Source organism: Prosopis cineraria, unplaced genomic scaffold (genome assembly GCF_029017545.1).
Source record: "Prosopis cineraria cultivar Desert tree isolate PC_DT_omini unplaced genomic scaffold, ASM2901754v1 PC12, whole genome shotgun sequence".
Lineage (NCBI taxonomy): Eukaryota > Viridiplantae > Streptophyta > Magnoliopsida > Fabales > Fabaceae > Prosopis > Prosopis cineraria.
In genome coordinates this window covers 209,055-225,148 of record NW_026555343.1, presented here as the reverse complement: position 1 = coordinate 225,148, position 16,094 = coordinate 209,055, and the positions used below count along the sequence as shown (strand labels likewise).

Sequence of the window (16,094 nt, the reverse complement as noted above, 5' to 3'; positions counted from 1 at the left end):
TCCTATCATAAACAATTAACACTTCCTATTAATATTTAACAATCTAAACTAGTCACAATAACCAAGCTTAAGCAAAATTTTAAACAATAAACTTCATGTTCACATCAATGACCCAGTAAAAAGCAAAAAAGAAGTTAGGTCACAGATATAATGGCATCATGCATACACATTGCATAAGACATTTAATCAGCTTTAGTCAGATCTTGGTCCTATTTTTATAGGACAAAAGAGAATATAGAAAGCTTAAATTAAAAACTTCTTTATTAACTCCTTTAAGTCATCTCGAGTCATATTTACAAGCTATATATGTTAGTTGAAATTCTATAAAGCTACCATCATTCAAAGATAATTATAACAATTTGTCTTTAAAATAAAAAACATTCTCATGAATTTCCCACCCTGAAAAATTAATCTCCAAATCAAGGGTGACTATCATTGAACCATAAATTAGGATACTTTTCTAAAAAATCATTAAAGTGGACCTTAGCAACATGTTGACCAACTTCTTTCTATACTAGAGTTTTTCAATAAGTAAAATCCAATCACACGCATCATATTGATTTTAGGCATTGTATTTCAAAATTCCTTATGAAAGCATAATTACCTAAAACATAAAAGCACCAATATAAGTGTGTGGAGCAAATACAAGCTTATCAAAAATAGAAGGAGGAGGTGCCACATATGAAATGTAATAGCATTATAGCTTCCATCATCATAGCATTAGTCCCCATGAAATAATTCAAGAGTAAACCACAAATTTAAGGTCAAGACCCATAGAGCCACAAACACAGTCACATAATTACTGAAGTGAGAAGAGGAAAGAGGGAAGAGTGGTAGGGAGTGAACTATAATCAAGTGTGATTAGGGAGACAGGGAGAATGTCGAGACCCATAAACCCATAATGACAAACCCACTGTCGGGAACACCGAGAAGGTTGAAGCTGCTGGAGGTGAAGCAGATTGCACATAAGAATGCTGACTATTGGGCTATAACGAGACTGCAATGGTGAGACGACGACAGAGACATAGTTGAGCCGATACGATAGAGCACAGAGAGAACATGTAAGACTATAGAGGACGACGCATGAAGGAAATGGGGGAAATGAGACCTGTTATTTTTTATTTAAATTAAGGGCAATTTGATCATTTATATTAATTCCTTAATGACAGAAAAAATCTATAAGACTTTATAGAAATTATGCCATTTTAAGAGATCAAAATATTATTTATATAATTTAAAAAAATTTAGTATTCTTTTTCTATTAATTACTAATTTTTATAATTTTATCATGTTTTATTATCAATGCCTATATTTTGTTTTTATATATATTTCAGGTCTCTCTAGTTTTTTCAGTAAACAATGCTAATCCTTTTGTTTTTAAATATTCTGATAAAATATTGATGTGACATTAACTGTTAAATTATTTGACTTTAAACTAATGACACCAATAGAAATGTTTACATTTTTTAAATCATCAGAATGTGTCGACTGTAGCTTTTCCACAAAGACTGTTTGGTGATGGTGTTTGTTGGCGTCGAAAAATAATTTCTCATCATTATAGGTTAAGCCCTTTACTTGCGTGCGTCGAATGCTCTAATCAATTTTTTTAATCAAGTTGAATGGCTTAAATTTTTACATGAAGGGAGTAAAATATTAAAATTGCATGCACAAAAAAAAAGTAAGGGGAAATGATAATTAGATCTAGAATTCTAAATTACTAACAATTAGATCTCCAATAAAATATTTTATAAAATTAATTGTAAGTATCAATTTAAATAGTTACAAATAGAAATTATTGTTATAATTTAAGAGTTATATTTATCTACAATAAAAATTTTTTAATTTATGATTATCTGAATTGAATTTTCAACTAATTTTTGAAAAAAAATTTGTTAAGATTTAACTATTATTAATTCAATATTTTGAATTCTAATTATCATTCTTTCAATATTTAAAAATAGTAGAATATTAAAATTGCATGCAAAAAAAAAAGTAAGAGAGAATGACAGTTAATTCTAGGATTTAAAATTAATAACAGTTTGATATCCGATAAAAAATTTTATAAAATGAATTTTAAGTATAAATTTAAATAGTTATAAATAGAAATTTTTATTACAATTTAAGAGTCACATTTGATACTTAATCCTTATCTATAATAAAAAATTTTGAATTTATAATTATTTAGATTGATATTTTTAACTATTTTTTGAAAAAAATTGATAAAATTTAATTATCATTAATTCAACATTTTAAGTTTTAATTATCATTCTTTCAAAAATTAAGATCTGAAATATCAAAAATAAAGCATGCGAACAGATGAAATGATAAAATTTTATGTTTTCCTGTTACATACTTAAACATTATACATGTCCTTTTTCTTTAATATGGTGCCAACATTTATGCCAACTTTATAATGTACATGTTTTCAATTTCTTGATATTTTCACAATATTTTTTATTTTTGTTTTTTTTTTTCTAAGAACAAATTGTCATTGATCTCAACTTTTAGAAGATAGGTGTCATCCCTGCAATATAAAAAAAAAAAAAAGAGAGAGAGAGAGAGAGTTCCCCGCGGCATTTGTCAGACGTCATACTACGGCGCCAAAAGCGCGCAAGATCTGGGAAGGAAAGCCCTAGCGACTAGCATTGGTTGCCTCTCTGTCACCGAACTCCCTTCGCCACCTCCTCGTTTGTTTTACTTTTTACCAATTTTGCAGATTAAGCATCCGGCCGAGAAACAAAAAATTGCATACGGTACATACTCTATTTTATTTCCACCATTTCGCTCCTTGTTATACTCCGTAACACCCGTATTATATCTGTTGATACTTCCATATAGACCCTGCTGATAAAAAAACCAACCTTTATTTTGCCTTCATCAGGCATTACGAGCTGAGATCGTACGTTCTGTAGATTTCAAGATTCCATTTATTTGTAATTTTTTTGGATTTGTATGCTTGTTTCCCCTTTTGCATTTGTTTATATGAATTTGAGTCCACCGTTATCGTATTGACACCACTGAAATCGGTTGCTTTCGCGATCCATACTTGGTTACAAAATGGGGTTATATGGTTGTAGATTATTCTTGTAAATCCAAAAGATCTCTGCTTTCTCCAATTAAGTGTCTTTTTGCATAGAGCTGGGCATGGAGGAAGATAAGAGGAGGAAGAAAAACAAGAAGAAAAAGACCAAGCAAAGTAAGGCTGTGGTGGATGGTGTAGTTGGAGCTGAGGAGTCGTCAACTAGGGATCAGGATCTGGTAAATAATGGGAAAGATGAGCATAGTCAACTTTCGGAGGATACAGATGAGCAAAGCACAATTATGGATTCAAATAGACGACTGCCAAATGGTAAAGAATGTGTAAGTTTTCCCTATAGTCAATTAAGAATGCTGCAGATTTTGTTTTAAATTCTATGCTCAAGTAATTTATTTTAAATTTAGGCTTATAAAATAATTGATGGAGCACAATGGTGTCATATAATCCATATAGTTGACCCCACTTAGTGGGATAAGGCTTGTTGTTGTTGTTGTTGTTGTTGTTGTTGTTGTTAGGTTTATGAAATAATTTTTTATCTTCTAGCCGTTGTTTTTGCAGCAGATCAATCTAAGTGATATATTGTCTTTCCCATTTTTTTTGTTTGACAACCATCTTATCCTCTCTTGATTCAATTATTGAATCCTGTTTCTATGTGAATACATTATGATTTCAATGTACAATTTGTACAGGGATGCCAAAATATTTGAGTATTGTACTATTGTCTTACTTTTTATGTGCCTAGGAGATGATAGTTCAAATTACAAGATTCTAGATGATTAACTAACTTAAACAATAAATAGTCTGATGATGAACAGCTGCCAATTGCCACTTGATGAGCTATGATCTCCTTCAGAATTCATTTGATAGGTTCTTGAGGCCTCTTTCATATTAGAGTTTAGTGAAGCCAAAATTTTATTTTTAGATCTCTCGCAGGTGTCATGGTTCTTTATTTTTTTCAATTTTCTCTAGGTTTTATATGTTGTTCATTTGATGTTCTCTGGCTCTTGAATGAAGATTATTCTATTCAGGGATCAATTGGTAGACAGACCTTTGAAGATGAATTTAAACATCTAAGAATTCATTGTTGAACTTTTATCGCTATTGTAAACTTAATTGCTTTAAAATTAATCATTAAATTCCTTATACTCTAACAACAACAAACCTTATCCCACTAGGTGGGGTCGGCTACATGGACTGCATGATGTCAATGCGCTCTATCATCAAACAAGTTTTTAGGAATATTGTTAACTAAGAGGTATCATTTAGTAGCTTCCATGAGTGTTCTCTTTGGTCTTTTTCTACTCCTCTTAATGGGGCTCAAGATTATCCATTTCACTTTCTTCACCAGTGCTTCTATGTACATGTCCAAACCATCTTAAAATGTTTAGGCATTTTAAGAGATTTGGCTTGAGATATTTCTTTCAGAAACTTTGTTTCAATACTTTCATTTTTCTTTATAATGTCTGGCTGAGTTGATTGTCTAAAATTTTTCTGAAGGTCTTTATTCAGACTGTTCAAGGGGATGCCAGGAATCAGCAGGAGATTGGAAGAGAAGTGAGTTTGGTGAATCTCACCAATGTCGTCTTTCCCATGTTTATTCAACATTATACTTGATGTCTATGAGCGTTGGTGGACAAGATTGTTTATGCCTAAACTTAATGGCACTGCGTTTTGACAGGCCATCTCAGAAGAAATTGTTAGAAAATTGAGAAATGAAAATGATATGCTCACACAGAAAGAGGTAAAGTGTAAGTTGCTTTTAATGTTTTACTTTGTGCTCACCTGTCAGCATTTTTTTATAGCTTGAAATCCTGCATTCAATCTCTTCACAGGTTATATATGAAGAAACAATTAGAAAATTGAGAGAAGAAAACACTATTTTCATTTACGTTTAACTTAGCCATACGATAGGGATATTTTGTCTTTCGTTTTTGGGCTTGTTGGGTTGTATACTTAATAAGTAGATAGCGTTTATTAGGATGTATCTAATTCCATATTAGGTAGGTTATGGTTGTGTAATTATTAAGATATTATTTTCTTATCAGTCTTCAATGTCTTGCACGTTCTGCTATTTATACAAAGCTCCATGTAGGTTTGAATTCACTGAATTTGATTTCATTCAAGGGTTTCCCTCTCTGTCTTTCTTCATATTTCATAGGGCTCAAATTAAAATTCTGGAATAACACTTATATCTATCGCAGGTCATATCGGAAGAGACAATCAGAAAATTGAAAGAGGAAAATGACGTGCTTATCCAGAAGGAGGTAATCAGAAATTTTAGATGTTTAGATGAGATATCTATCCCTTGTTTACATTATCTTAGGATGGTGTTATGGCAGGTGGCCTATCTTACCCAGGCCTTACTCAAAGAGATAATCAGAAATTTCAAAGAAAAAATGATATGCAGATTAAGCAAGATGTCTTTTAAAAAATTGGAGATATATGCCCCTTGTTTCAGCGTTATCTTGCAAAGTTTTTGTAGCAAAATAGCCTATCTTTCTCCATATCAAATCATTTTTCCATGACAATTAGAAACTTGAAAGAAGAAAAATGACATGCATTTTAAGAAAGAGGTAATATTGTTTGAAATTATTTACTGAATAATTTCTCTGTATTTTTATTGAAAGAACGTTGATACATATGTAGATAAAAAAGGGAGAGAATAAAACTAATTAAATCCCTAAATTATCTCCTAATTAAAGACCAATGATGGTCATACAAAGTGACCTTTGCAAACTTCTAAGAAAGGAAAATTTGCTTTAGCATAAGTGGGCTTTAGGCCCAAAACCATGAGGACCCATAACCAACACTTACCCTCAAGTTGGTGAGTAGATATTGATCATTCCTAGCTTGCTTCTGATGCTTCAAATTGTGAGTTAGTGGTTTGGTCATCACATCCACAATTTATTGTCCTGATGGGATATATGATAGATCGATGACTTTTGTATCCAATTTTTCTTTGATGAAGTGTCAATCAATTTCCACATGCTTAGTACGATTATGATGCACTAGATTATTGGCAATCTTGATTGGAGAGATGTTGTCACACCATGCTTTAATAGGTCCACCGGTATCAACCTTTAGTTTCTTTCGGAGCCTAACAAGCCACATTCCTTCACAAGTCCCTAGGGCGAGTGCCCTATATTCTTACTCAGTAGAGCTTCTTGAAACAACTGATTGGTTCTTACTTCTCCAGGTTACCAAATTGCCCCACACATAAGAGCAATAATTATTAGTGGATCGCCTATCCACATTTGAACTAGCCCAATCAGCATTTGTAAATAGTTCTATTCCTCTAGTGTCACCTTTTGCAAGGAACAATCCCAATCTAGGAGTCTTATTTAGGTACTTGAGAATCTTGTAAACAGCAGCCATGTGCTCCTTTTGAGGATAGTTGGAAAATTGGCTAACTACACTCATAGGAAAACATATTTCAGGTCTGGTGTGAGATAATAAGTCAATTTTCCCACCAACTTTTGGTATCTTTCTTTATTCACTGCAATTCCATCGGATCTAATGGTTAATTTTGATTTAACTTCGCGGGAGTATTTGCAGGCTTCGCTCCCAACGTTCCTGTTTCCTTTAACAGGTCCAGGGTGTACTTTAGCTTTGACACTAATTTCCTTGTGAGTTTGTGCCACTTCCATACCCAAGAAGTATCTTAAGGGTCTGAGGTCTTTGATCTCAAATTTTGTTGCTAAGTTGGTCTTTGGATCATCATTTGTTGTCAAAACTATGTCATCAACATAAACAATGAGAGCTGTTATTTTAGCACCACAATGTTTAACAAATAATGTATCATCCACCTAACATTGTTTGTATCCCCAAGCTTTAATAGCTCGAGTGAATTTGTCAAACTATGCCCTTGGTGACTGTTTTAGTCTATATAGAGATTTGATAAACCTGCAAACTTTGTGAGAATTGTTAGAATTTTGCAATCCCAAGGGGATTTCCATATAAACCTCTTCCTCAATGTCACTAGTGAGGAAAGCATTTTTAACATTAAGTTGGTGAAGAGGCCAATTTAAATTTGCAGCAAGGGATAACAATTTTTACAGAGTTGAGTTTAGCAACAAGGGCAAAAGTTTCTTGATAATCAATGTCATATGTTTGAGTAAAGCCTTGAGCAACTTTACACTCCCATCAGGATTGTATTTTACTGTAAAGACCCATTTACTACTCACAATTGATTTTCCTTTAGATAACTCAGTGATTTCCCATGTTTTATTTTTATGTAGAGACCTTAGTTCCTCTTCTATGGCTGCTTTCCATTTAGGATCAGATATAGCTTCCTCAAAGTTCTTGGGAACGTTTTCTTTTTCAACATTTGCTACAAAAGGCCTTCATATGAGGAGATAGTTTCTGGTATGAAACATACCTGGCAATTGGATGTCTAGTATAGCTTCTCTTCCCCTTTCTCAAGGCAATGGGCCAATGTAATTCTTCAAGACTCTCCTCAGGTGCAGATTTATGGCTTTTCGATGGAATGTAATGGGGACCTTCTATACTTTGGCGTTGCTCAGTGGCATAATTGGGCTCTTCTACCTGAGTCTCAAAGTCAGAGAGCATATTAAGGGTTTCAAAAGAGTTTGTATCTTGAAATCTAGAACAATTTGAAGAAGTTTATGTATTAGGAGATTTTGCTTCAGTAGTATTATGATTGTTCAGGGGCTCAAGAGTTGGATTGTTGTGACTTAGAGAGGTATTTATGGGTAGATCTACCAATAAATGGGGTTCATTTTGTCCAGTATTGGGTGGTTCTTGGACAAACAAATTGACCATTCACTTCTGCCTCCCCCCCAATGGTGGATTTGTGGTGAAAAGGTTGGTGTTCGACAAATTTGACATCCATGGTGACATAAAATTTATTTGTAACAGGGGAATAGCATTTATACCTTTTTTGGGTAGAGGAATAGTCCAGAAAACACACTTGATGGCATGAGAATTCAATTTCCCCCCACCCTGATTATATACAAATGTTGTGCACCCAAAGACTTGTTTGGGAAGGGTTGTAGTAAGATGGGAATTAGGGTAGATCTTGAGAAATTTTTCAAGAGGGGTTTGAAAATTTAGAGTTTTAGAAGGTAAATGATTTATCAAGTAAGCAGTGGTAAGAACAGCTCCCCCCCCCCCCAAACCAAGCATAAGGCCTCGGGCAACTTCAGGTAAGTGTCTATTTTTCCTTTCAAATACACCATTTTGCTGGAGAGAATAAGCACAAGATGTTTGATGGTGTATTCCATGACTTTTCCAAGAAAAAAATTTGAAATTTGACTTCAAATACTGTTATCACTTTGGAGAATTTTAATGGATGATTGAAACTGATTTTGGAAAAAGGCATGAAAATTTTTAAAAATTTTGAAAACCTTAGATTTATCTTTCATTAGAAAAACCCAAGTTATCTATGACCATCAATAAAGGTTACAGACCATTTAGACTTGGAATTTGTTTCAAATTTAGATGGACTCTAAATATCACTATGGATGAGAGAAAAAGGATGAGTGGGAGTATACTCGTTTGAAGGAAAGGAAGTCCGAACTTGTTTTGCAAGATGGCATATATCAGAATGAAAATTTAAGATAGTTTTATTATTGATTTCTGGAAATAGAAATTTCATATATTGAGGACTCTAGTGGCCGAACCTAGAGTGCCACAAAACAATGTTTATACCAGTCATAACTGAGCAGACAGCACAAGTTTTATTTGATGACGGTTCATGGATGTAGTGAAGCCCATTCTACTCTTTAGCGTAGCCAATCATCTTTCCCAAGGTGAAGTCCTATAAATCACAGCTGTTTTTGTCAAACATTACGAGGCAATTTGCTTGAGTCACAATACGGCTCTCAAATAAAAGACTACACTTAATAGCTGGAACAAATAAGGCATTTTTTTAAATAATATGTTAAAAAATAGTTACAGTTCCATAACCCATGATTTTTTTTTTTTTTTTGCGTATTCACCATTAGCTACTTCAACAAATTTATGCTCAGAATATTCACTACAATCAGAAAATAATTCTCTAAACCCTGTTATATGGTCTGTAGCACCAGAATCTACTGTCCAAATATTTTTGGTTTTTGTTATTCTGTCTAGAGCTTTGGTAAGGGTAGTACCTAGTTTTGCCAAGGTTATAGATGGAGTTTTTGCCTCACCTTCATTTGCAGAGGTTGAAGAAGCATGTTTTTCCAGTATTTTTTGAAGCATAGATAACTCCCCAGTACTCAGCGAACCACTTTCAGAGTTAACAGTACTCACCATGAGCCCCTTTCATTCATTCTTAGCCTTAGTTTTTGGATTTGGAGGTCTGCCATGTAACTTCCAGCAATCATCCTTGGCATGACCACCCTTATTATAACAATCACACCATTTTCCAGATTTCTTACCCTTCATATCTCCCTGGCTCCCTCGGGCAGCAAGTGCAGAAGCATCTTTTTTGAGTGAGTTTGGTATTGTGGGGTTGTGGGTCAGTGCTTTCCCGCTCTCCTCACATAGTACCATATTAAAGGTTTCCTCCAAAGTGGGAAGGGGCTTCAAACTCCTGATTCAGCTTAGGACATCTTCAAAAGTATCATTGAGGCCTAGCAAAAAATCACAGCACCTTGCTCGATCAACAGGTTTTTTAAAATAAATTCCATCCCTGTGGTAGGACCCCTCATGGATCTCAGACATCAATTTGCTGCCAGAATTTCATTAGAGTAGTATAGCATTGGATCATAGTTTTGTCATTTTGAAGAAGGCTTCTAAGGGAGTGTTTTACCTGGAAAGTGGTAGTTGTATTTTCTCTAACAGAGTAAGTGTTCTTTGCTGATTTGCAAATCTCCTTGGCAGTGGTTACAAGCAAATAATTCTCCCTTATTTCCACTGTCATGGAGTTTACGAGCCAAGCCATCACCATATTGTTTTCAACAACCCAAACTCCATTCTGAGTGTCATCAGGTGGTGGTGGTGAAGGAATACCCGTGGGGTATTTTCCCTTGTTTCTCCTTCATATAACCATGAGAGTGTTGTGGGACCATTTCAGATATTATTCTCATTTAGTTGATGGGTAACAGTCACTTATGAGAGTGTCTGTTGCTGTCGCAGTAGTCCTTGGGAACATACTCGACCCTTTCGACGCACCGCAATCATTCATGCCGTTTGACCCAGTCTCGTCTATAGTGTTCTTCTTGCTACCGTTGCTGGTCTGGAATGCACGAGGCTGCTGGTTTGTAAGGGCCCCTATGAAAGACATCGCACAAGAAGAAATTGAAAGAGAGGATGAAAGAACTGAGATGCAGGTTTTAGCACCATGAAATTATTTATTGAATAATTTATCTGTATTTTTATTGAAAGAAAGTCGATTCATATATAGATAAAAAGGGGAGGGAATAAAACTAATTAAATAGCTAAATTATCTCCTAAAATAAAGACTAATGATGGTCAGACAAGTGACCGTTGCAGACTTCTAAGAAAGGAAAATTTGGTTTAGCATAAATGGGCTTTAGGCCCAAAACCATGAGGATATCCAACGTTGTTTAATTTTTTCTTTTCCTTTTTGTTTGTTAGCAAGTTTACCTTTTTCTTTTATTCCTGAGAGATGTCTGCTCTCATTTTAAAATTTGTCTTGAAAAATTTTGATGACTTGCGCAGCCCATTCTTGCACAGGCTATATCAGAAGAGACAATCAGAAATTTGAAAGAAGAAAATTTTATGCGCATCCAGAAAGAGGTAATAATAAATTTCTTTTCTGGTTTCAAAGGAGGATCAAAGCCTTGACACTGGGTAATGGGTAGTGGGAAGGGTGGGGGTTCTAATTGTTGATGTGATAAGAATTATGTAAAATATTACTTTAGAAGTAGATAATTAATGGCTTTGTGTTACTTTTAAATTACTTTTTGATTGTCAGTTTCCTTTTCAGCAAGTGGGATTATTTTATAATTTGGTTTTAGCAAGTGGATAGAGGTTTCCTCATGGGAAAGGAAACCTCATGCCTATAAATAGGATACTAAATGTAACTTGGAGGAAGATTTGATAAATGAATTTATTTGAGATATTCTAAATGCACTCTCCCACCAGTCTGCGTTCTGTTCCTCTTACTTCCTCCTCCTCCTTTGTTCTGTTCTTTTTCCCTCTCTTTGTTCTCGTTTCCCCCCCCCCATCTAATTCTCTGTTCTGTTTGATCTCCCATTTCCTTTTCTGTTTGAACTAGTAAGAGAGAGAGTGTGTGTATTGCATCATGATGTCAAATTCACCTCAATTTCAAGAGTGATGCTGGTGTTTTGTGAGCTGTCATGTGTCAACTCATAAATATATGCTTAAAATTTTATGAGAGATGTTTTTGAGCTGTAAAGGTTCACCAGTAATGGTGATTATGATGTCAGGCCATCAGTTCTATCAATTCTTTTCACAGAAGATAATGGAAATTATGCTGGCTAAGAATCCTTTGTGTGATTTTGTTTTTTGGGCGGGGGGTTGTTTATGAACTAGAAATTGACATGGAATAGTGTGCAAGTTTTTTTGTATTGGAAAAAGGGTAAGTCTTCTTAAAAGGATACTTGTCTGCGGGAATCTCTTGTGTTGGTCAAAGTGTTAGAAGTAAAATGGCTAATCCTACCAGCCTGCGCCGTGTTAGTAATTGCCTTGATGACATGCTTTATAATCCTTTCTGAATTGTGTCATTGGAGACTCAAAAGTCTCTGTTTTTCTTGGGCTATATTAAGGCTACCCAATACAAAAAGGATTTTTCAGTCGGTAGAGATAAACTAATTGGTAGCCTCTTCATTGGACTGATCAAGGCTAACTAAAGGAAACGGCACATGAACAAGGGAGGGTAGGATGAGGGTTTCATGTTCTAGTTGCTTTGTAAATAATTTTAATGTCATGTAATTATCTATATAAATTCATTTTTCCCAAATGGTTGCTTAAACTTGTGCAAATATAAAATCTTTCTATATCTTGCTTCATATCTCATGCTTGTGTTGCAACTATATATTTCTTTTACAGGTCATGTTGGAAGAGGCCATCAATAAATTAAGAACTGAAAATGATCTGTTGGCGAAAGAACAGGTAATTAATATGATTTTAACAAGTCTGATGACTATTTATTTTTTGAGGCTTTTATCTACTTCTGGTTCTTACCTTTGTGTCTGATGTTGTATGTTGGGCTACTTTGTATAACTAATTGATAATCTGAAGGATACTCTGAAAACGAGAATTGCACAGTTACAGAGTGAAAATGATTCCTTGCTTCAGATAAAGGTGATGACTTAAGTGGTCCCCCCCTTTCAAAAGGGTTCATGTTCATCAAATTTGAGGAATAATTATCAATTTTTTAATCTCATGCAGGCTGGTTTGGAGGAGAAAACCAACCAGTTATTGAATGATAAATCAGTTTTGAGCCTGAAAGGAGTAATGCCTGATTCTTTCATGCACATCATGCTCACAGTTTTTATTTTTGTCTCTACTGATTGCCTATGTTTTACTCTCTTTTTTATCTGTGCGCTGTTTGAGATTTTTATCTTTTAATAAGAGTTGGATTTGAAAGTCTGATTCCAGTGCTGAATATTCCACAGGAGAGTTTAATGGAAAGAATAAATGACCTGGAAAGAGAGATGGGTTTTTCTTTTGAGAGGAAGGTAATAGCTTTTCTATTGTCCCATGTTTTTATGTATCGGAAATTATTTTTCTCCTTATCAACGTCCTTAATTTTCGTAGGGTAATTGGTTGTTGTGAATTTGAAATGATGCCAGAACCTTCTGTAGGCAGGTGAACTATAATATGCTGTTGTCTAGTGACATCTATATTCTATATATAATTTACACATAAATTTTATATATAATGTAAAATCTATAGAAAGCTGCACAATTTATAAGTTAACTGATGTAGATTGCCTCAAATATTTTAAGATGTACGGACTCATAATCTAGTCAATGGTACTTCTAGCTTTTCTTGAGGCAATAGAAAGAAATGCTTGATCTGTTAATTTGGCTAATCATTTCATTATTCAGTTTCTAGCATTTTCTTAAAGAATTTGTTGTACCTGGCCTTCACAAGAGGGGCATAGCTACAGATTTAGTAAAAAGGTTATGATGTACTTTAAGGGTGATAATGTGAATATGTGGCTATTATGCTAGCCAAAAGAGGGGGGAGAGAGAAGAAAAGAACTACAGTACATGCTTCAAAGATTGTTTGAAATCATGCTTGCAAACTGTTCATATTTCTTCATCATTGATTTTGTGGGGTTTTTTCCCCGTGGTTCCATGCAAGTGTAACAACTCGCTATTATAATTTACTGATAGTCATGCAGCCTAAGAATCAGAACAAAAGAGGTCTAAATTTCTGTTCTAATTCCTTGTAAAATTGTCACTTATTAGAGCTATACCACGTGTTTATCATGCAGAAGTCAACCAAAGAAATTGTTTCCCACCTGAATGATGATATTAGTAGGCTACAATTGCAGGTATGTACCTTGGGTATTTTCATGAAATTACCATGCTTGTATAAATAATAGTTGTACCTATATTAATCACGTGTTCTTATATTATCGAGGCTATTCAGATTTTCCCAAGTCTGGCCATTTTGGTTATTCTTCTAGATCTAAAGATATCTGGTCAGACAGCAAGAAGTGGTATCTCTTATTTGTGTGGCAAGTTATTTGATGCCAGCACTCATCTGTTTGCATGCATTGTCACTGTGGTCTTCCCTCTAGCTTGTTTTAACATACTTGTTGTAGCTATGACTAGAACTTCTTGGATTAGTTTTGTGAGCATAAGAGCTTGTCGTGTCGTGCATGTGGATGAAATTATTGCATTAATTGTTTGTTCGTTTTTTATTCTCAAAGAAGCTTGGCTAATTTATGTAATTATTGACGTCATATTTGTAGTTTGTTTTGGGACCAATGCATTATTATATGCCATAGGCAGAATTCTTTAGGCTATATTATATTTTGCCATATTTCATCAGAGTCAAAATAGCGGTGGTAAAAGGATTTCTCTGTGATATTACTCCCAGTTAGTAGTAAGCATTGCTGCATTGGTTTTACTACTTGCATTCGCTAACAAATTGTTATCTGGCTGGGGCTGTGCCACAAAATACTCGTGTTTGTTCTGATATGGAAATTAAAAACGAAGTTTGGCAGGTGGCAGAGTTGGAAGAGTGCAGGAATAATCTGTCGCTAGAAAACCAGCAACTGAAAGAAAATCTATCAGGTCTTCAGACGAAAATTTGGAATCTTGAGAAGGGTGGCCCTTCCTTCTCATTGGATGCATCTGCGAAGGTTAGCTTCTGGAGGATCTTATTTATAGGCTGAAATTTACAATACTGCCTTGATACTTATTTTTTATTTTTTATTTCCTTTGGCAATGTTTTTCTTAATTTTAAAAGAAGGGAAAGCAAAGGAACATATATAATGCTAACATGGTTTAAGAGTTCTTTAATCTTATTTGTATTTGAGACTCAAATCAATAGAGGCGGACTGAGGACTAGTAGACCATGACTATAAGAAGGTACGCTTGAGTCTTGTGGGCTTTTTATCTCATCCTCTGAGAATGATGGTGGTGGGTGAGATTGACTGAGAAACTGTCAAAGTATGTGAAAGTGTGATTTTTGTAAATGAAGGTGGAAAAAGTCTTCAATGCTTTGCCTATATTGGTTGCTTCTGATCATATTTTACTTTGCTGTGGGGTAGGATTATGCTTCTGAAAATGAGGACTTAAAGTCTCAAGTTGAAGCAGCCCAAATGTTGGTGGAAAAATTGGTTGCAGAAAATGCGGAACTTTTTGAGAAGGTGACAGAGGATAACTATATTTCTATATTATTCATAATATGAACTTCAAATTGGCTGGGTAAGGTTATTTAGGTATTGTTATGCATGCACGTCTTTATTATCAGGTGAACGAGTTATATGTGGAGCGGGATCGACCAAGTGCTGCAGTTGAACTTCCTGGAGCCAGTGGGGCTGATGATGGGTTGGATAAATCTGCTAAACCTAATACTGTGGCCATTACTGTGCCTGAATCTGAAGAGAACGTAACAATGTCAGTCAGAGAGGTGAATCCCTCTGGAGAAGATCCGGTTGGGGATAACATTGACACTGTAAATGCTGGGCATGTTGGTGGGGTGATTTCAAGCTCTTCGTTGGCATCTGAGGACTCGGGGGTAATTGTGCAAATTCCATTGGATGACAATGATGTAAGAAGTCCAGGGTTGCAGGCTGCCCAGAATGTGGAACGGGATGAAGTGCCCCTTACTGATGCTCCGCTTATTGGGGCGCCATTTCGGTTGATGTCATTTGTAGCCAAGTACGTTAGTGGTGCTGACTTGGTTAACCAGGGGCCTCCCAACACTAATCGTTGACCTTTTTTTTTTTTTTTGGTGAGATTGACGTCATATTCTAGTCAGATGATACCATTTGCTCAGCCTAAATTGGGCCATTCCCCAACAGAAAAAGGAAGAGTTAATTCCTTGACATTAGAATATTGAAGCAGTCAAGAAAGAGGGTTCATATCCTTATATTGCATGCGTACCTGTGTTTGTTTGTTTGTTTTTGTTTTTGTTTTGATAAAAAGGGGGCAGATCCCAAATACAAACCAAATTAAACAAAATCAGGAGATTTAAATTCCATACAATCCATCAGCATCAAGTCCCTCAAAAACAAGCCAAGAAGTGTGCCACCATATTTTGTTCGCGCGGAACAAAATTAACGGCTATCCTCCAAATATATTTGAATAAATTTTGGATTTTCAAGAAGATTAAGCTTTCACTAAAATGAAGATAATCATTAATTAAATCTGCCAAGTTTTTGGAGTCATATTCAATAATGATTTTCCTAAATACCATGTCCCAAGCCAATTGAAGACAGCCCGTTGTTCAACTTCAGAAGGGTTACATTGGCCAAGTGTCTTAGAAAAACTGACAATCCAACCACCACCACAGTCCCTAAGAGCTCCTCCACAACTAGCTTTGTTAGAGCTTAAAGAGACAATACCATCAGTATTAAATTTGACCCACCCTTGTGAAGGGGGCATCCATTTAACAGTTGAACTAGTAGCCTCATGTATATTAGATAAAGTATCCTCAT

At 35.0% G+C, this 16,094-nt stretch overlaps 1 protein-coding gene across 1 annotated transcript; it reads left to right on the top strand.

Moving 5' to 3' along the window:
- The first annotated feature begins 2,521 nt into the window (after positions 1–2,521).
- On the top strand, positions 2,522–15,526 carry LOC129288507 (uncharacterized). Its single transcript, XM_054925125.1, has 14 exons — positions 2,522–2,753; positions 3,137–3,360; positions 4,535–4,591; positions 4,716–4,778; positions 5,239–5,301; positions 10,667–10,744; positions 12,020–12,082; positions 12,212–12,274; positions 12,362–12,424; positions 12,589–12,651; positions 13,416–13,475; positions 14,154–14,291; positions 14,703–14,801; positions 14,906–15,526. Exons 2-14 carry the CDS (start codon positions 3,145–3,147, stop codon positions 15,368–15,370), a joined length of 1,491 nt encoding a protein of 496 aa, XP_054781100.1. The 5' UTR covers positions 2,522–2,753; positions 3,137–3,144; the 3' UTR covers positions 15,371–15,526.
- Positions 15,527–16,094: the final 568 nt, after the last annotated feature.